General features: G+C 48.7%; 10 protein-coding genes across 10 annotated transcripts; 6 read left to right on the top strand and 4 right to left on the bottom strand.

Annotated features, from left to right (window-relative positions):
• Positions 1-682: 682 nt before the first annotated feature.
• Positions 683-2421, top strand: ASPGLDRAFT_21567 (uncharacterized protein; the record flags this gene model as incomplete). The annotated part of the gene is made up of 4 exons (XM_022543107.1): positions 683-838; positions 899-1293; positions 1356-1429; positions 1466-2421. 4 exons carry the CDS (start codon positions 683-685, stop codon positions 2419-2421), a joined length of 1581 nt encoding a protein of 526 aa, XP_022406123.1.
• A 222-nt stretch (positions 2422-2643) lies between these two features.
• On the top strand, positions 2644-3525 carry ASPGLDRAFT_31158 (uncharacterized protein; the record flags this gene model as incomplete). Its single annotated transcript, XM_022544019.1, has 1 exon — positions 2644-3525. The coding sequence occupies one exon, from the start codon at positions 2644-2646 to the stop codon at positions 3523-3525; it is 882 nt and encodes a 293-aa protein (XP_022406122.1).
• Positions 3526-3753: 228 nt separating this feature from the next.
• rpn8 (proteasome regulatory particle lid subunit RPN8) lies at positions 3754-4961 on the bottom strand (the record flags this gene model as incomplete). Its single annotated transcript, XM_022548602.1, has 3 exons — positions 3754-4362; positions 4433-4704; positions 4778-4961. 3 exons carry the CDS (start codon positions 4959-4961, stop codon positions 3754-3756), a joined length of 1065 nt encoding a protein of 354 aa, XP_022406121.1.
• Positions 4962-5380: 419 nt separating this feature from the next.
• adk1 (adenylate kinase ADK1) lies at positions 5381-6882 on the top strand. The gene is made up of 4 exons (XM_022545411.1): positions 5381-5842; positions 5898-5950; positions 6015-6169; positions 6243-6882. The coding sequence occupies exons 1-4, from the start codon at positions 5680-5682 to the stop codon at positions 6649-6651; spliced, it is 780 nt and encodes a 259-aa protein (XP_022406120.1). The 5' UTR covers positions 5381-5679; the 3' UTR covers positions 6652-6882.
• A 796-nt stretch (positions 6883-7678) lies between these two features.
• ASPGLDRAFT_115932 (Gfo/Idh/MocA family protein) lies at positions 7679-9060 on the bottom strand (the record flags this gene model as incomplete). Its single annotated transcript, XM_022539727.1, has 4 exons — positions 7679-8253; positions 8334-8864; positions 8932-8952; positions 9027-9060. The coding sequence occupies 4 exons, from the start codon at positions 9058-9060 to the stop codon at positions 7679-7681; spliced, it is 1161 nt and encodes a 386-aa protein (XP_022406119.1).
• Positions 9061-9269: 209 nt separating this feature from the next.
• ASPGLDRAFT_139957 (putative mRNA cleavage factor complex component Pcf11) lies at positions 9270-11727 on the bottom strand. Its single transcript, XM_022541689.1, has 4 exons — positions 11421-11727; positions 10897-11316; positions 9562-10830; positions 9270-9504 (listed from the first exon to the last, which is right to left on the bottom strand). The coding sequence occupies exons 1-4, from the start codon at positions 11583-11585 to the stop codon at positions 9454-9456; spliced, it is 1905 nt and encodes a 634-aa protein (XP_022406118.1). The 5' UTR covers positions 11586-11727; the 3' UTR covers positions 9270-9453.
• Positions 11728-12412: 685 nt separating this feature from the next.
• Positions 12413-13352, top strand: ASPGLDRAFT_41436 (uncharacterized protein). Its single transcript, XM_022545410.1, has 4 exons — positions 12413-12627; positions 12692-12716; positions 12783-12792; positions 12864-13352. The coding sequence occupies exons 1-4, from the start codon at positions 12496-12498 to the stop codon at positions 12967-12969; spliced, it is 273 nt and encodes a 90-aa protein (XP_022406117.1). The 5' UTR covers positions 12413-12495; the 3' UTR covers positions 12970-13352.
• A 313-nt stretch (positions 13353-13665) lies between these two features.
• Positions 13666-16311, top strand: ASPGLDRAFT_62941 (putative microtubule binding protein HOOK3; the record flags this gene model as incomplete). Its single annotated transcript, XM_022548600.1, has 7 exons — positions 13666-15047; positions 15097-15157; positions 15216-15292; positions 15345-15457; positions 15518-15891; positions 15970-16065; positions 16120-16311. 7 exons carry the CDS (start codon positions 13666-13668, stop codon positions 16309-16311), a joined length of 2295 nt encoding a protein of 764 aa, XP_022406116.1.
• A 335-nt stretch (positions 16312-16646) lies between these two features.
• hem13 (coproporphyrinogen oxidase) lies at positions 16647-18028 on the bottom strand (the record flags this gene model as incomplete). The annotated part of the gene is made up of 2 exons (XM_022539653.1): positions 16647-17759; positions 17816-18028. The coding sequence occupies 2 exons, from the start codon at positions 18026-18028 to the stop codon at positions 16647-16649; spliced, it is 1326 nt and encodes a 441-aa protein (XP_022406115.1).
• An 846-nt stretch (positions 18029-18874) lies between these two features.
• On the top strand, positions 18875-19722 carry ASPGLDRAFT_41433 (autophagy-related protein 8). The gene is made up of 3 exons (XM_022545409.1): positions 18875-19080; positions 19200-19432; positions 19507-19722. The coding sequence occupies exons 1-3, from the start codon at positions 18991-18993 to the stop codon at positions 19538-19540; spliced, it is 357 nt and encodes a 118-aa protein (XP_022406114.1). The 5' UTR covers positions 18875-18990; the 3' UTR covers positions 19541-19722.
• Positions 19723-20075: the final 353 nt, after the last annotated feature.

Here is a 20075-nt window from a genome sequence, read left to right as displayed (position 1 = left end):
AGAGTCTTTGCTTATGCGCATTACTGGTCCATTATTTCTTTCCGGTCAATAATGAGACTGGCCTATCTCTCTATCAGTACTACCGAGCCCAACGTATGAGTAAGTCTGGTCTGTGTGGCCTGGATGCTTTGGATTCCATGGAACTTTTGCTATCCAAGAAAGGAAAGATAAACGAAGCAGAAAATTGTGAAAGTGACCTCTCATTTGGTTTGTTCACGCTGAGCATGTAGAGAGTACTATGTACGTTGATGTACTCAGGGAGCTGTCCAAAAACATAGTGAATGTAGGGCGTGGCCTCGAGTGCCTACCGCAACAGTATACTATCCGAGGGCAAAGAGTTATCGAAATAGAACGCTCTCTTCTTTCATCTTCCTGTCAAAGCCCATTCTTTATTCCACCGAGAATAGCTGCCAAAGATCTCATCTGTGTTCTTTTTTTTTTTTTTTTCTCGATGCCATTGCTATGGGCTTCTTTCATTGTATTTCTAAGATTAGCACACCAGAGAAGAGTCAAAGAACGACTCCAAAGAACACCAACCAGTTTTTTACCGTCGCATAATTCACTACTTCTTTGTCGACTAAACAATGAGACCACAGACTAAGTTGGAAATATATCAAGCAGCAGACAGATCTCCAGGGATAAATTCGCTGTTAACCGCCTATGGATAGAGACTGAATTCGCAATGGACCTTTCCAACTTGTTTGGTAACCCCCCATACTTCTATATCTTGCCTCTGTTAATCTGCGCTTTCTTTAGGAATCAACGCTCTGACAGGCTAATTAGACAGATAATGTCCGCCCAACAGAACGATGCCCCGAGAGGAAAGTCTCAAGGGGAAGTAAGTCACATCCCAGACCGACCTTGCTAGCTCTCTGCTAACTTCTTTCTCACTCAACAGCCATGTCCGATCTCACCGAACTGGAAGCCTCATGTCAAGCCGTTCGATAATCCTCTCAACCGAGGGTTCAAAAGACCCGGGAATCTTTGCTTCCGAAACTCCACGATCGCGCTACTCGTCCATAGTCCCACCTTATTCAACTGGCTCTCTACCTACGTGAACCACCACAAGCATAAAAGCCCGGATGGTGAAGGATGCATCCTCTGTGCGCTATTTGAGGTTATGCAGGTATATTGGTCTGAAGGCCGCCTTCGCAAGGAGCACGAAGAACGAATGAATACGCTCTGGAACATCGTGGTTAGCCTCTACCCTGGTTACAACACCGGTCAGCATGATGTACCTGAGTTCTTGGAAATTTTTTACAGCATGCTATACGATGCTACAGATGTCCAACAGTAAGTAGCCTTCCAAATATGCCCTTTTTAACAGAGATTTTGAAAACTAACGCCTCTTGCAGCCATGCAGACCTTGATCATTTGTTCAAGGTCATCAAGGTCGAGTACGATGCTTGTGGAATGTGCCAACATGTAGGTACTTCCACAAAGACTTCTTCTCTTATTCTTCCAGGCTCATGCCAGAGCAATAGAGCATCCATTACGGTTGAAGATGCAATCAAGGAGGTATTCACGAATTTTATTACAGCAGCTAACTGCGAAAGATGCCAGAAGAAGGGTTATCGGACTGACTGGTTTGCAAGCTCACCCGAGAATCTCTTTGTGCAGTTTCACGGAGGAGACACTCAACAGACCAACACGCAGGTTCAACTTAAAAATAGGCTTGTCATCCCGGAGGGGTGTGTATTTGAGGAATTGCAGGATAAAAGAAAGCTTGAATATGAGCTTTACGGCGTCGTTTTTCACAAAGGAACGAGTTTCCAAGGTCACTATACTATCGCAGTCAGAGGCCCTAACGAAGGATGGACGGAGATCGATGACCTTAAGTCAAACCCCTTGGAAGAAACTAAATTCCTTGCGTCACAACAAAATCGCCGAGACGCCTACCTGTTGGCATATCGAAGGGTGAGAAGCCGGGACAAGACAGAGCAAAGCAAGCCCTCTTACCCACCCAATAATCCGCCATCTGCAACCCCTTTGAAAGTTCTTGCCACAAAACCTGCCTCCGAAGGTAAATTGCCCCATGCAAGACCAGCTAATAATGACAATCAGGTTAAGTTGGAGCAGACCATCCGGCCTGAAGGGGCAGCCATGCCGTGGGCACACATTCTTAACTTAGATCACTCCGCGGGGACACAATTTGAACCAAAGGACCAAGATATCGAATTGGGAATGAAATGCACTTTACCGACAGGTGAGATCGTTGAAGGATCAGGGAGCATATCGCTAACCTTGAGTGGGTCTCGAAAGCGAGCAAGGGAGCCTGCAGAGATTGCAGATGCGAAAATGGCGAAGAAACGAAAGGCTGAACCAAAGGCTGCTGCGAAGAAGGCCTCAAAACGAACGCGCCGTGCGGAGTCTGATGCACCGTACGAACCTGATAACCCTCGGTCGGAGCGAAAACGGTGATATATATCGGCACGGAGAACAGTAAAGCAAAGTTATAGATTTTTTAATTTGTATTTTGATAGCCACTAGTGATTTAAGTATATAGAATTTGATTTGCCACTTTTTATTGAGCAAGTTGACTTTTTTTTCTTCGCTTTGAATTTCCTTATTGTATAGTAAAGCATCATTTTGTGAGATAACGGACGAAGTCCACTGTTATCTCATTTACAACAACCACGTACCATGGAGATCCCAGACAGTGACGATGAAGAAGAAGAGCTCCTCCCAGATACGATTCAGAATGAATATCCTAAACTCCAAAACAAACCTATATCATCGCCCGTCCAATTCGTCGAGCGTATCCTCTTTCAACTCAACAATATATCATCGACACCGCAACAGCACCACAACCAGCAGCAGCAGCATGAACAGCAGCAAAACCCCTTTTCTACCCTCTCAAAACCCCAGGCCTCCCAGGTCAAGCCACTAATGCTAACATTGCACTGTCTCTTCCCCAACGAACTACTCCTTGCACTCGACATCCTGGACCGGGGACTCGTGAGACGCCTGGTAAGAGGGAACCAAGAAGAAGTGTGCGATCTTGAAATTGACACGCCTTCCCCCTCATCTTTTCCTCATGGGCTATTTTCGTCTCAAGTCCCGCTTGTGGAAAATTCCGGCAGAGAGCCAGTCGAGGATGTGTTCCTTGTCATATCTGCGGCTTCTTCTGCTTCCATTTTTACGTCTACGACTACTCGTCAAGAAGGAGTGAAAGGGTACGAAGTTCGTCTGAGTGCATGGAACTGCACGTGTCCAACTTTTATTTTTTCTGCGTTTCGGGGAGAGACGGATTCCGGGGAGAGTCACCATCATGATCAAAGTGACGACGACTATATATATGGGAATTCTGCGAGCGTCGCTGAACAAGGATGCGCTAGAACCTATCACTTTGGCGGAACTTTGACTCGTGGTCCTACTAGACTATCTCCGCCCAGCTGTAAACATCTACTGGCCTGTTTTCTGTTCGTTCGCTGTCCGAGGTTTTTTGGAACAGGAGAAGGCGCAGAACCATACCGCGTCAGTGCAAAAGAGCTGGCAGGCTGGTGCGCCGGTTGGGGTGGGTGATCCATCTATGTTGCAGCAGGCCTTCATTTAAGTCATACATCAAGATACATCAAGATACCAAGGTTGTCTCAGGACGAGAGCAAAACCAACCGCTCAATCATAATATACATTCCAATGCAGAGATTGAATTGTTCTAAATGGTTCGTTATCAATATCGACTGGGTTGCCCGGTCCAGCCATAGAATTATGGAGGCATGGAAAAACCTCAGATTACCCGCATTACGTCCCCTAGTTCTTAGACGACTTCTCCTTGGAGCTATCCTGCTCCTTCTTTTCGCCATTCCCTGCCCCACTGGCCTTCTTTGCGCCTTCTTCCTTTTCAGCCTTGATGGCATTCACCTCCTGCTCCTTCTTCGACTCGTTCTCTTCTTGTTGCTGCCGGTTCTGGATCTTGTTTTCGATCAGGTCGTGGAATGCCGTGATCGCGCGGATCAGACTGCTGATGTAAATCGCCATCATTTGGTCGTTGGTCTTGATGCTCATTGCCCGTGCCAGCTCGCTGTTCTCCGTCTGTGTCTCCGTACCGCTGATCCGTGGTCCTGTGGATGGTGTCGACAGGTTGGGAAGTAGGTTGAAGACGTCCTGGAGATGTCCCAGGATAGCGTGGTTAACAGGAAGTTCACGGTCGAGGACCTTCTGGAGGTATTGGCCGATGTCACGGAGTCGCAAATGCAACCCCTGCAACGACTGGAGTTGCGAAGTTATCCGAGTAGAAAGGGTTCCGACGGCCACGTCTCTAATGTCGCGAAGAAGATGCTCCACACCGATTTCCTCCGCTTCCTCAGCCTCGATTACAGATGGGGTATGGACGAAAGTTCGCGAAGTTGTAGTACCGTCCTAGCAACCCGGCCGTTAGAAAGGTATTTTTACTGGATACAAGGGATAGTAGCATCATAGAACAACTCACATCCTTAATCTCGTCAACAGCAAAGTAGGCATCTGTGGGAACGCCAACCTCCTTCGGTTGCACGTCGACAATCACCAGCAAGGGATTAGGTGTGTATTTCTTGAACAACTCGTTGATCTCCAGATCAGAGGCGCGCAGTTTCGGACCCGAGTGGTACCATCCAATAAGCTTCTCACGAGCATTGATTTTCTTGAACATGTCCCTCATGGACTCGATGAAGTTGTGATCTAAGAACCAAACCGACGGATCTTTTTCATCTTCTTCGAATGGAACTGTTTGTGTATAACAACCTCGTCAGTAACAGACAGTTTCGGGGGGGGGGGGAAGCGTGTGAACACGACGCACCAGCAAAGCTGTTTGATACCCGAACTGTCTGGCCAGTATTCTCTCCTAGAAGCACACCCACAACACGCTTTTTAGTCCCCTTGGCAGTACGTCCATAGTGATCTGCGACGGAAAGAAGAACGAGAGGGGCGACAGTGACGGTCTTAGTGACGAGGGAGAGGGTCTCCGCCGTGGTAGCAGGCATGGCGGAAACGAGGCGAGTAGAAAGACGACTGACAAAAAGGGGAATCCGCGAGAAGAAAGGAAGGAAGATTAATGATGAGTAGTCAGAGTCCAAGATAGGAAAGGGAGAAGGAGAAGACAAGATAGAGCCAGCGATGGGATAATTGGCGTGATGACGATGAATGAAGCTGTTGGACTTGCTGGGAAGCTCCGCAGCGGTACCGCGCCACAGTGGCTGACACTACTAACCAGCCACATCATTATATATGCCTGAGGCGTCATTCCCGGTGTATCACGTGGCCGTCAAGAACGGATCCGTCAATTGTACGAACCGGGCGCTCGTGCGGGCAATCGGATTTAATTGTAGACGGAAATTGCAAAGTAGTATATGCATCCGATTCAATTGAACACTTATAACTATATAGTAGCACATACCACGTAGTCCATGTAGTCTGTTTGCAGAATTACTTCCCGTAAGTACTCCCGTAAATGCTCCCCCACGGCAGCGAACCTCGGAGGGTCCGGCGGTTAGTCTTCCGCCCCGTTCTTCACCAGCCAGCCCATCTCCAACTTGGCTCTTTTTCTTCCCTACTTCCGTCGCTTCCATTCCCCCGTCTCAGCTCTCAGCCTCTGGGGTTCTCTTGCCTATAAACTCTCCTCTCCTCTCCGCTCTCAGTTTGTCCTCTATCATTTTCTCTCGAAACGTCATACTTCGTTTCTCTTAATATCCACAAATCGCAATGGCTCCCATCACAGAAGAGGCTGTTTCGAGCCTGAAGGATATGGTCGGAAAGCTCGAAGCTCGAGTGCAGGATCTGGAAGGCCGCCTCACCAATGGCTCCAACAAGCCCAAGTCCGTTGCGGAGCAGATGCGCATCATCTTGATGGGACCTCCCGGTGCCGGTAAGAGGACTTCTCTTTGATTGAGAAGGTATGGCGTACATTAACTATTAAACAGGCAAGGGTACCCAGGCCCCCAAACTCAAGGACGCCTACTGTGCGTGCCACTTGGTAAGTTATTCCGTTGCCAATTTCTCATCGAATTTTCGCTGACAGACTTCTCTTTCGTGCATAGGCTACCGGTGACATGCTGCGGTCACAAGTCGCCAAGAAGACCGACCTGGGACGGGAGGCTAAGAAGATCATGGACCAGGGTGGTCTGGTTAGCGACGATATCATGGTTAACATGATCAAGAGCGAGCTTGATAACAACGCTGAGTGCAAGAACGGGTGCGTGGAGACTTTTTTGCGGAAGATAAACGATAGGATAAATATCACTGACCACAGATATTCAAACATACAGTTTTATCCTGGACGGTTTCCCTCGTACCGTTGCCCAAGCTGAGCGCCTGGATGACATGCTTAACCAGCGCAACCAGAAGCTCCAGCACGCCGTTGAGCTGCAGATTGACGATGCCCTTCTGGTCGCAAGAATTACTGGCCGTCTGATCCACCCCGCCTCTGGACGGTCGTACCACAAGATCTTCAACCCTCCCAATCAGGACATGAAGGACGACGTCACTGGCGAGCCGCTGATCCAGCGCTCCGACGACAACGTCGACGCCCTGAACAAGCGTTTGGTGACATACCACGCCCAGACCACCCCGGTTGCTGACTACTACAAGAAGACCGGCATCTGGCGGGGTATTGATGCCAGCCAGGAGCCTGGCCAAGTGTGGAAGAGCCTTCTCGGTGTTTTCCACAAGAACTAAATTTAAAAATTTGAGCTTCGTGGAGCTTCCCTTATAATCTGGAGAAGCAAAAATCATACGCGAGAAGAGTTGGGACCAACTGGACACGGTCATGTGTGAATGCAGGTTTATGGATGAAGGATAGAAGTCGCGATTTATACCATGGTAAATAAACACCTGGCAGGAATTCCAACGTTATGTATAGTATTCACGTTGTGGAATTAAATTTCAACAATGACAAAGTTATACGGTTATGCTTCTAGTAGTGTCCACATTGTCAGGGTGCCGCCATTTCATGGAGGGTGCATCAAATCCCAATCCGTGGTACGTCTTGATATTGTATACTCTTGATGTTTATGAGTATCAACTGTCGCCTAGTTCTTACAAGGATTATTATTGCCAGAATTTCTTTTGGCCCGAAACACCAACAATTGCACACCGTTATAACAGAGATTATGAGTGGTATAGCCCTAATCTATAACATGACTGCACTACAAAAGAACCCTCTAAAACGCCTAGAACGACTGCCCCTAGCGAACCGCTTCGTTTTTCTTTCATCCGGTTGACTACCGTCAATCGTCCTGGAGTGTTTTGTGGGAGAAGTGGTCTCAACCCTTGACACAGGGAGCTTATGTCGATGGTCCAACTGATGCAAACTCCAGTATGAATAGTTTGCAGTGGCCATGATTGACTCTCGTTCAATTTCTTTATGGCCTGCAGCGCCCTGTCCCATTTCCTTCACCAGGCTGGCCTCTTTAACCATCCAACAACGCCGTTTCACAACTGTCATCTGTGAAGTACGAAGGTACTACAGTTTCCCTTACTTTTGCAGCCTTAGCATGTGCGGTTGTCCATATATCAAGTAAAGTCTTTGTTGAAGGCGCAGTATCATCTGATGTATTGGAAGTGCTGGTTTACTAGGAGGTCGAACCACAACATAGATTACCTCATATTTGTATCCTCTGTTATTTTACCTGAATTACTTTGTACTTCGTAGTGCATGAGACTAAATTTGCTCTTGGAATGTCGTTACACATTTGAGTGCAACTTATAGCTGCAAAGGATAAACAGTCGACTCAATGTTCTCAGGATAGGTCAAACCGCCCTGCCGCCTGACCTCATCCATGACCTCCATGATAACAATACTCTCTTCCAAAGGCAGAGTATCACTCTCGAGCTTCCCATCACGCAAACAACGCGCAACCTCATCAGCCTCCCAGTACATGCCCTTCCCATTGCCAGGGAATGGGCACTCAACATCCTTGATCTCGCCTTCGCCCCTCTTGGGAATAATACGGTAACTCTCTGGCCGGAACGCCGGGCCTTCCACCTGGATTTCGCCCTTGGTTCCTTGAATGCGGATCGTGGGACGGCTGGAACCCTTCTCATCTGGATCGGTAGACACCCGAAGGTTCGTCATGGCCACCGCTGTTGACTGGCCTGGGTGAGAGTTATTGGATGGGGTGGAGGTTGGAAAGCTAAGGAGCATTGTGGTTGCTTCGTCTGCGCCGGTGAGGTTGTAGAGGGACATGTGTGCGGAGACGGCCGAGGGGGGTTTGCGCTGTTCTCGAGGAAGTGTGTGGTAAAGGGTTTGGAAGACCCAGGTCAATGAGTAGATTCCCACTGTAAACGAAAAGCCATCAGCATCCGGCTCCTATTGAAACAAGAAAAAACCATCAAAGGACGAAGAATAAAAAACTTACAGTCCAACAAGCAACCCCCAGCAAGATCCTTGTTTACCATCCGGTGCTTAGTTCCCCATTTATCCTCAACATCATCCCCGAAGCTGTTATCCGCCATCACACGCAGAACCTCGCCAATCGCTCCTTTCTTAATCAACTCCCTGATCTGGACACTCAGCGGGAAGTATCGAGTCCACACAGCCTCCATCAAGAACAGGTTCTTTTTCTGCGCCGTTTCGCATAGAATCTTGGTCTGGGCCGCATTGACAGTGAACGCCTTCTCACACAGCACATGCTTCCCGGCTCCAAGCGCGAGCATCACATTCTGATAGTGGTGCGAATGCGGCGTCGCGACGTAGACCACGTCCACGTCCGGGTTGGCCACGAGCTCCTCATATGTTCCGTAGGCGGCACAAGGACCGGGAATGCCTGTATCGGCGATGAACTTGTCCGCACGCTCCTTGGATGAAGAGGATGCGACGGCCGTGACTATGTGGGAGACGTCCGAGGCGTCTCGGAGGGTAGGGTCGTTTAGGAGATCTCGTACGAAGACTGTGTACGTCATTCATTCATCAGCGAGGGAGGGCACTCTCGTCCATGGGAAACTTGAAGCACGTACCATCGGCAATCCATCCTGTGGCTATACTCATAAAAAAAAAAAAAAAATCTCTTGGTCAGCTCAGGAATGCAGTGCGGGGAAACTCGACCACATACCCATAATACCCCACCGAACGTTGTATGGTGCCATGGTGACTGTTTGAGGAATCAAATGTGACAGAAGATGATAGATTGGAAGAGTAGCTCAGACAGGTGATAGAAGACGAGGAGGGAAGAGGTAGGTTTTGTACCTGGACTCAATTGAATTAATTCGCCGAGTGGAGAGAGGGAAAAGAATCCCCGCTTCCGACGTCACTATTGAAAGAACCTTATATGAGATGGAACAAAAACGAATGTATTGTTTTGGAATATACGTGGCATTATGTATGGTTACTACTATGCTGCCGTAGAATAAAGAGAGCAAGATCGAGTAAGACTCTTTGCTCATGTTATGAAAAGAAGAAACAGGCGCCCGCTATATGCACGCTTCACAAGTAGAAAGAGAAGAAACGACCCCGATGTACTCAAACCACCTCCAGTCCAATCAAACGGGTTCCATTTTGACTCGAACATGATGCCCAGGAGAGTCAGTGCCCTGCGATATATGGTTAGTTAAACTGGACTTGAAGCGAGTCGCCCAAGATAATCTTACTTCTGCCTTCCGCTTGCCCAGCACAGAATCCGGAGTGCTAGTGCGTCCTATATGCGTATTTCCACCAGCAGGGCCTGGCCCATCTTTGGTAACTTCGGAATAGCAACTGGCGTGATAGACACGATTCCCAACCTTGACCGCATCTTGCCAGATCCAATCCTGGACTTCCTCGGACCACGTCGACTCGAACTTCTCCTGACAGATGGGACATGGTGTGTTTCGCAAGGTTGCATCGTTCGGGGCGTGGATCCATTGCTTTGAGGGGCCTTTCTTTGCTGAACTGCCGTCGGCACCGGCTACACTATCTCCGGAAGCTTCTGCATCGGCGAGACTCTGGTCATCTCCGACTTCTCGGGATTTGATCCAATCCCGTTCATCGACATACCAACTGCGGTTTTGAGCCCGCTTGGCAGCTTCTGCCATTCGTTGGTTCGTCTTAAAATGCCAATCCAAATGGCGCGCCTTCTTTTCTTTCCCTTCCTCCGTTGCAAAAAATCGACGACCGCATGTTCCGCACCGATTCGATTTTGCTTCGTAGAGACTAGCGATTAGACCATGCCGTGGTATCTTAATAGACGCAGTATTCATCTGCACGTCCATGGAATTCTCTGAGGTACTCATAGCCTGTGGGGCTTGTACAGGAGGCGTAAATCGCACCTGACCAGGAACAATGAATGGAAATGCAGGGGAAATATTCGGTGTCGGCGCGGTCGAAGGAGGAGCAGAATTCCCTGGCAAGAGACCTCGCGCCCTCAGCGCCACAACAAGAGGGTTTTCGGGAGTCGATGCGGCAGCGGGCTGCGGAGTACTATTCCCTGTCGGCATTTGAGGCATGATGTTCGCAGGTGGGGGAGTGGGCTGCTGGCGTGCTGCTGTTGCTTTAATAAGTCCCGCCAAGGTCCCTGAGTTCAAAAGTTGCTGAAAAGGTTGTGAAAGGGGTTGAGCCGGCGCGGCTGCCATAGCTGGAGTTGAAACTGCTGGAATGGGAGGAACGGCCTGAGCAGTCGGTAACACCGGCTTCGGACCCAAGGCAGAGACTTGGTCTCGGACTAATCTCAGCTGCTCTTGCGTCAGTTCCTGGCGCTGCAGAATACCCTGTAAATCTAGCAGAGCTTTCAATCGTTGCTGTACAGAAGGATCGAGGGGGTTATTGGTAAATTCGCCCCGGGCTGCTGCGATCAAAGACTCTATGTCTCGATTCAACGCCGCTAGATCGACCTCTTGGGATTGCTGAGGAGTCGGAGTGAATCGCAGGGGGTATGAGTTTTCCTAATCCATCTCATTAGTCCTTACTGTACAGGATAGCGCACAGCTTTAAATCGACATGAAGCTTACCATAGACTGGTAACCGGGGGTTTGTCCATTCGGAGGGTATTGGCGAGCATTCTGGAGCATTGTCGGGCTGTTAGTCCAGCCAGGAGGAGTCGCAACTCGGCTCCTAGTTCGAATTTCCTGATGACTCCTGGCCTGCTGTTGCTGGAGAGCGGCTGTTCTCGCTTTTATCAGGGCACTCTCAATGCCGCGCGTAATATTAGGAGGGAAGACAGGTCTTGTGTCCAATGAGCCCGGAACCGGCTCTTTCCACGTCTTGAGCATTTCATCCAGCTTGCGGCGAGTTTGCGAGTCGACCAAGGTGTAGGCATTCATGAACGTCTGGTACATGTTGCGGCCCAGGAATAGAGTATAGGGAGTCCCTACATTCTTGACAATTGAGTCGACTACATATAGAGCAGGCAACTTCTGCGTAGGTGGTGTCTACAACAAGAAAACAGCACGATTAGAAGCCATTCGACCAAGCATACTACAGGGACATAAACAGGAACAAGACAAATTGAAGAAACAAGAGCATGAGCACCTACTGTTCGGATATGATTCTCCAACACGCGCGAGATGGCCATTGCATGTTCTGTGTTTTCCTTTGCAATGACCGTCAGATTGCTGATTTGGAAGCGGTCGTTGGTGGTGAGGTCTTCCAAGGAATTCTTGTAGTCCTCGGCCACTTCGTCAGAAGCCAGTCCAGACATGATGGCGAATGATAGCAGCTGTACAGCAGTCAGAGAACCTGGTCAAGGGCTGCCAGTGTCCTGTGGAATTGGAATTGTCCTCCTCTTCTGGTTTTTTCTTTTTTGCTTTCTTCTTTTCTCACTTTTTTTTTTTTTTTTTTTTCCTCCTTGTTTTTGCCAAAAATGAAGCAGTCTCCTGAAAGTACAAGAGATGGAAAAAGTGTCGGAACTTGTAAAATGCTTGCTAGCTATCTTCGCGAGTCTCAAGACAACAAGAAGAGGACGACGCAGGTGTCAAATCCTCGACCAAGAGCAGAAACGCAAATACGGAAGAGAAACGCAGAAAAGAACGTAAGATAAAACCCGCAAGCACTTCCTTCCTCAACTGTATATATCTACCTCACTAGACAACCTGTCCGATTGAACCTTCCAGTAGACCACAAGTATCAGAGACAGAAGAACGAAGCTGGTCCCAATCCCGATAGTAATAACACTGGTTATTAAGGGAAATAAAAACTGGCTGATAAGGGTATCGAAGCGAGGAAGCGGAGAGCAAAGGTCGAAACTGAGCTCAGGAAATGTCGGAACCAAGATCCTCGAAAATGGAAACCGATCAATTTATGCAAGCCGAAAGATTGAGAGAACCAGCTGTCGGCGTAATTCGTGCTGTAGAGTGCTGTAGATGGCGGGTCAAGAAGACAACGACAAGAAAAGCCGCAAGCGCGGAGGTGAAGACGAGAGAGAAAAAGGAAGAAAAGAAGCACGCCAAGACCCAGATGCTGAGTCAGCGGATATGACGCAGCTGGTCGTTTCGTATCGCATAGTTGTACATCCAGCAGGAGTAGCACTGCAGTAGTTTCCTCTCCTATTCTATCCATACTATACAATACATTCTTATATCGACTGACTTTGTTAAATAAACGGCTACAAGATGAAGCTCTCTCTCGCAACTGCGCTTGTCGGCCTTCTGCCGCTGGCTATGGCCAAATCCATCATCGTCTACTATCCTAAAGGCACACCGTCGTCAGTTATTGACGATGGAAAGAAACATATCACTGATGCCGTATGATCTATTTGCCTTCTGTATCTATGTATGTGATATCCTGACTCGTTCTCTGCTGCTATAGGGTGGCTCTATCACTTATGACTACCGTAAGTCTTTCTACCACTCCCAACATGGCCTTGAAACCCATGAAGCTAATTATTGACTTTCATTAGCATCTCTAAGGTAACTCTCCCGTCGTTCATGATCCGATGATATTGAAGTTGCAGTCCTGACACTTGATGTTCTCCATTTAGGGGATTCGCTGCGGATGCTCCGGACAATGCTGTCACCAGTCTCAGCGACCAGTCTCCAAACCACAAGCCATTTGTTGAGGACGACCAGGTCGTCACAGTCAACTAATTCAATAAACGACTGGGTCCTGGTAATGGAACAAAGGGATGTTTCTCCCGCATGAGGACGTCGCCGTTACGGTCAGCGGTTTCCCCGTCAAATTCCTTCATACCTGAGGCTCCATGTCTTCCAAAGGCTCAACGGTGAATATTCCGAATATGCCTGGGTTTTGTCGCAAGTTCCAGTTCTTTTGGTCGTATTTATTGGGTAATATGTATTGGGAAATGTTCTTTGATTTACTGAGGAGCCGTGGGTGGCGTCTGGAGATTTCCTCTTGTTCTCTTTAATGTTTCAACCGGATGTCTGTCATTGATAAGTTCCTGATAATGGTAAAGGAATCAACCATGGAACAAAGTAAAAGAGCATTGTCTAGCTCTTTGTTTCTTCCCTCGATAGTACATGTAGTAGGCTATTCAACCGTAGGAGAAGTTAAACCCCTCGGGAGGAAAGGAAATGCGCGCGGTTTAGCGTGGATCTGCCTTGAAACTCCGCCGTCGCGAAAAGGAACATTACATTAATCAGTTATATATGGGGCTTTGCCCGAGCGATTAAATTGAATCGATCCCGTGCTTTTCTCTCGTTTTTTAATCCGAAGGGAATGCGCCCCTGGAAGACATTCAATCCAATCCGCAACGCCCAATTGTGAACCCACCAGTATCGTGTGCTAACATTCCCCGGATTCGCACCACATTCCTCTCGTCCAGTATGGCTTCAGAACTTACAGTCACCAAAGTCCTACTGGAATGGATCAACAGCTTTTCGCTTGGGAAGACACTGCGGGCCACCGATGAGCTGACCGACGGAATCATAGTGTGGGAAGTCTTACAGGACATCGACCCCCAATACTTCCTCGACGAGATACCGGAGCGAAACCCACCCGACCATTGGGTGGCCAAATGGCAGAACCTGAAGCATATCCATAAGCTGTTAATCAGTTATATTCGACACCAGAACGATGACAATTTGCCCTCGGGTCTCGATCCCTCCCCCGACCTCGAAGCCGTCGCAGAGAAGAGCTCCGTCCGCGAAACCAACAAGCTCCTGAAACTCCTCCTAATCGCGGCCATCAGTTCCCCGAATGCCGGAACGTATGTGCAAACGCTTCAGAACCTGACTACCCCCACGCAGGAGGGTCTCAAGGATATCATCGAGGAGGCACATAATGGTCAGCATGAGCCCATTGACATCGCGGACGAAGATAAGGAGGACACATCGAAACGAGTCAAATCGGTCGACCTGGAACTGCAGTTTGAGGAACGAGTGGGAAAGGTGATCGCAGAAAACGACCGCTTGACACACGAGAAGAAAGAGCTGGAGAAGGCGCTGGAGGACTTGCATAACCGCCTGGCGCGCTTACAGGAAAACAACGATACCCTGCAGAACCGCCTGGCCTCGACAGAGGATCGCCTGGTGACGCTAAAGTCCGGGAAAGGTGATCTCGGTTTCAACGCAAAGGCATTAGAGTCCAAGTCTCGTCAGCAGGAAGACCTCATCGCGACGCAGGAGGCGAAACTCGCGGCGACTCAGGATGAATTGGATAGCTTACGGATGACCGTGGAGTCTCTGCGCGTGAAGAATCAACGGTTTCAGAAGCTGCAGGATGACTACGACGAACTCAAGACGGAAAAGGATCAATTGGCTCGCAAGGCCAACGCTGCGGAAAAGTATCGCCAGAAATTGCAAGCCAGTCAAGATTTCGAAAAGGAGAACCAGGCGCTTAAGAATCAGATCAAGGACCTTCAACAGCAGCTCAAGGATGCGGATTCCCAGCACAGATGGAGTTCTGAGCGCGAAGTAGAACTCGAGGAATACAGGAAGGTTCTGCCTCGCATTGAACAGGAATGTACCGAAATCCAAGACCTCAAAAAAAGCTTGGAATTCAACAACCACGCACTTGGAGAGCGTCTGAAGAGTGCAGATGAACAGCGCGAAAGGGACGATGAGATCATCAGCGAGCTGCGTGAGAGGATCCGGGAATTGGAAGGCTCTCCTGGAAGCCCATCTCTTACCCCTGGTGCCGAGACACCGAAGTTTCAAGGGAATTTGCAGAAGGACTTTGAAGAGATTGGTGCCAAAGAGTCTCAACTGTATGAATCTTGTCGCATCTCGAGCTTGGACTGGACTGACCCTTGGCAGGAAAACGGAGAACGAAGACTTGAAAAAGGAAGTCAAATCTTTGAAGGGACCCTCGGCGCATGTAAGTCAGGCTACATGAAATTATGCCAGGTCACAGCACTAACCTTTACGCCCTTCAGACTGTTTCCCAGTTTGAGAAGTTCTCTGAAGCTTTTACCCAGACTCTACAGCTTGCGCAAACCAATTCTACCCAGAAGTATGGCTCCGTTTCCCATGGCTTCCCCTTTCGCTGCTAACATGGGCCATAGCGAGGAATACTGGAAATTGTTCGATAACTACGCAACAGCACTCAAGAAGTTTGCGGAGATTCAAGTCGCCCTAGGTACAACCAAGAAAGCACTCGACAACGCATATGCAGAGGGTACGTCATCCCTTGAAAATACAAATCGGCTTTTTTGTTCTTTTGCTCACACAACTACAGCGGAACTAGCGAACAAGGAAAACGTCGACATGTTCCACGAAGTCAAGGAGCAGAACTCTGCCGAATTGGCCCAGGTGCGGGCCGAATGGGATGAGCGCACACAGAGAATACACCATCTCGAGGCCGAGCTTGAGGCCAGTCAGGTGTTGTCCAGGGAGGCGTGCGCCGAGCGGGACGAATTGCGCGGAATGCTCGACAACAAGCAGTCTGAAATGCGCGCAGAAGACCAGGAGACAATCAATGAAATGAAGAAGCTTCTTTCCGAATTTACTGCGCAAGACGGCAGCGACAGTGAAGCTTCTGGCGTTGAGCTCGCAAGACAGATTGCCGAATTGATCGATAAGAACATCGAACGACTTGCCCAGCGTGCAGAGGTCAGTGGCAAGCGAAAATTTCTCGCCCTTAACTGATTGGCCGTCCTTGAACCTTGCTGACATCTCGTGACCATCCAGTACATTGAGCAACAGAACGAGCACATCAAGTCCCTTCGGGAACGTATTCGAAACTTCGAGGAACACACGGATGATGGCATCAGCAAAGAACGCGAGGTAAGCCGGCGATATTGTAGGCAGTTGGGCACATTTACTAACGTCTTTACGCAGCTTGAACTCCAAAGGATCATTGATGGCCAAACTCGGGAGTTGGCACTTATGAGCTCTGCTTGGTTTGACCTTCAGTGCCGTATTCAGACCAACAATGTCACGCTTTCGAGATACCGGCATGGGTCCAGTATGGCCGAGGCCCAGAAGGGCTGGCTACCAAGGCAGAGAAGTGGTGTTGCTACTAGCCGGTGATTTCTTTTCTTCTCTTTCCCCCCATTTCCTTTAAATCTATACTTGTCTGCGATTTATTGCAATATACACCTTTTTGTTGTTTTTGCTTTGCTTTGGTCATAAGTGCTTTACTATGTTGGAAAGATCTATGGAGATATGTATGAATTTGTGTATACCTTTTGCTATAACCCCGAGATCTATATCTATATAGAATATGAAGGCCGAGAATTTTTATTTCGTATCTCATATACGCCGGAGCACCTCGTAATATACATTTTTAAGCAGGACACGTATGTACTGTTGAATTATCCCAGAAATTCCTCGAGATTTAGAAACCCAAAAATGATTTTCCGAACTTAGGCCCATTGCCTGGGATTCTTCAGAACCTCCAGCACCTCTTTCTCACTCGTCTTGTCTTCTGCTTGCAGCTCATCTTCTTCACTCGTATTCATAGTCTCCGTTCTGGTGCCGGATACCGGATCCATGTACGCCCAGCTCGCAGTGCGAGGAAGACTCATCAGGATACTCTCAATGCGGGCATTGGGAGTCCGTAGTCCGAAGCTTGTACCACGGTCGTAGACCAGATTAAACTCCACATAGCGTCCTCGCCGGAGCTGTTGCCAATCTTTCTGGGCAGGCGTGTAGAGCATGTCCTTTCGTTGCTCGATGATGGGGAGGTAGGAGGGAAGGAAGGAGGAGAGACAGTCGGAGACGAAGGAGAAGAGGGTTTCCTGGGGGTTCTGCGAAGAAGTCGATGAGGTTTGGAGGAAATTGGCGTCGAGATCGTCGAAGAAGATTCCGCCTACACCGCGGGACTCCTTGCGGTGGGGGATGTAGAAGTACTTGTCGCACCAGGCCTTGAACCTGGGGTAGTACGTCGCATCATGTCGATCGCAGGCGTCTTTGATAGTCTGGTGGAAGTGTTTGACGTCTTCGGGGAAGAGGTAGGACGGTGTCAAGTCTGTGCCACCTCCGAACCACCAGTTCTTGTCTCCATTGAGAGGGTCCTTGGGGTCAGACGTCTCGAAGTATCGGTAGTTCAGATGGACCGTTGGGGCCATAGGGTTGTGAGGGTGCAGAACCAGGGAGAGACCGGCAGCGAAGAAACTTAGAGAATCGATGTCTGCTCCAACGAATGACTTGTGGTCGGCCCGCATCTTTTCAATAGCCGGTCGTGGCAATTCACCGTAGACAATCGACACATTGACGCCGGCTTTTTCGAAGACGTTTCCATCCTGAAGCACGCAAGAGATGCCACCTCCACCATTGGGCCGTGACCAGGTATCAGCCCTAAAATCCTTGCCGTCAATCTGACTGAGTTCCTGAACAATCTTCTCTTGGTGCTCTTTGATCAATTTCTCCATTCGCAGGCGCATCGGTGATGTTTCAGTGATCGTGGATTGCTTCTTTAGGGCCTCGTCCAATTCCACTATCGACGGAGAGTCCAATTCGGTTACTTCGCCCGTCATCTGGATCACCACAGTTAGACACAGCTATACGCATGCCAATACAATGCCATTCTTACCATGGAGTATATCAGGGCACCGATAAACGGTACACCAACTGCCAATCGCAGGTACGGTCTCCAGACGGGAAGAGGTTGCGGACCACGGGGTTTTTGTTCGGATGAATATCTGCGAAAGGGACCTCGAAATTTGCGAATTGGGAGGCGATTGCTTCGACATGAGACCTGCTGAAGTGACCTCCGAAGAGGCATATAGGGCCGGGAGAGAGCCATGGTCGAGGGAATTGAGAATAGTGCCAATATGGCCTGATCGAACCGCAGATATCGATGGTCTGACGAGAGGATAGATGCTGGTATCCACAGCCTAAGTCAAGCAATATAAGAAGCAATTGAATAGATCCGATTCGTCCCTGTGGATAAGACCACCAGCAGTGACGATATCCGGACAATTGAGGAATGAAGCCAATTTGGAGAAGAGTTTGTATTGTTTGGAATGTTTACATTGTTTATTGATACATATCGTCGAGGCTGATAAGTGTTTGCATTGTTTGTCTACCTCAGTAGAGAGATTCAAGCGTGAGTCACAGCATGATAATGCTGTAGAGTGTCTACAGAGTAAAGTGAATATGGTAATCTATTAGTTCACAGTTTTATATTAACTAGATGTGGCTTGGAACAAGGGCAAGGTTCAGGGACAGTGGTGGAGGCGAAACTATCCCGTACGTAGTTCCGTACTATGTATTATTAGTGTTCCGATAGATCGATATGGAATCCTATCTTGAAGTCGTTTGACCCCGCAAGAACCACCACCGACAAATGATCGAGTCATTTCTAGGCGATTTCTACTACGTATAGTTACTACTAGTTATTGAGAACAAGTTGATTAATCCTGCTCACGTGGAAACTCTCACCGCCCCGTGACCCCTACGTACCAGTACCATACGATACGATACCGTGACCATACCATTACGCGGGGCTTGCCGCCTTCGCTGGTGGTGGTGGTCATCTGGCCGCCTGTGCATCATCATCATCATAGCCATCATCATCCACTCTCCCTCTTCTCCCTCTTCACTTCTTCCCACGTCGTTTCTGCCATCTCTCCTCTCTTTCCCATCCATCCATCGCTCCTATATTGTCTGTCATCAAGGCTTTTTTTTCTTAACTATCGTTTGACTTTGCTCAACTTTCATTTTACTACTCTACTTATCTTCTTATCCGCTTATCTATCTATCATCATGAGGTCCAAGTTCAAGGACGAGCACCCCTTCGAGAAGCGCAAGGCCGAAGCTGAGCGTATTCGCCAGAAATATGCTGATCGCATTCCGGTACGTGTATATTCTTTTTCTTTGAGAATTGGTTTTGAGGATCTGTCCCTTCTCCTGTCCTACCTTGGTACCCTCTCACCGCTCATTTTAACACGACTGACTGGTCTTCTACATAACAGGTCATCTGCGAGAAGGTCGAGAAATCGGACATCGCCACCATCGACAAGAAGAAGTACCTGGTACCTGCAGACCTCACCGTCGGCCAGTTCGTCTACGTTATCCGCAAACGCATCAAGCTCTCGCCTGAGAAGGCCATTTTCATCTTCGTCGACGAGGTCCTGCCCCCAACAGCCGCGCTCATGAGTAGCATCTATGAAGAGCACAAGGATGAGGATGGCTTCCTCTACATCACGTACGTTCTGTTCCCCTTCTTCCCGTTTTTAGACTCTTTTCTGGGATCTGTTACTGATTACAATAATGTTACAGATACTCCGGCGAAAACACGTTTGGTGACTGCTAAACTGCAGTCGATCATTTCGCTCAAACCTGGTCCCTTCTCCTTTGTGCCGCGATGCAGAGGTCTATCACGGGGTGTATTTGATCCGTCGTTTTTTGGGAAGTCGATTCTGGGACGGGAGACAATGGTCGCACCGTAGATGGAGCCGAGGGGCAGGCTTCAACTTGCTTTTCATGCGCGCAGGCGTTATATCAGGTGTTTCGTAATGACTTTGCTTGGCGAACGTTAATTGGATTGGTGTCCTTGAATTGAAATGGATTTCTCAGCCGTCAGCCTATCTACAAACGGTATACTTTTCTCTTTTGCGGTCGATACAGATATTCTAGCAAGGATCGACCAATATAAGCAGTTATTCCTATATGGGTGAACGCAATATTGGCATGTAGTAGCTCTGCGGACCTCCTGTGCTATGCTGGGACACACCGGATCTCACCAGTCGTTGCACCCAAGTAGTTGTAGGAGAGCTACTCTGTACACTCGGGCATATTCGTAGTGTGTGCATGATGTCCGACCTACATGTAGAATATGTACTACATCG

The sequence above is a fragment of the Aspergillus glaucus genome (genome assembly GCF_001890805.1).
Source record: "Aspergillus glaucus CBS 516.65 unplaced genomic scaffold ASPGLscaffold_1, whole genome shotgun sequence".
NCBI lineage: Eukaryota > Fungi > Ascomycota > Eurotiomycetes > Eurotiales > Aspergillaceae > Aspergillus > Aspergillus glaucus.
The sequence above is the reverse complement of the archived record's forward strand: the minus strand, read 5'-3'. Positions and strand labels throughout refer to the sequence as shown.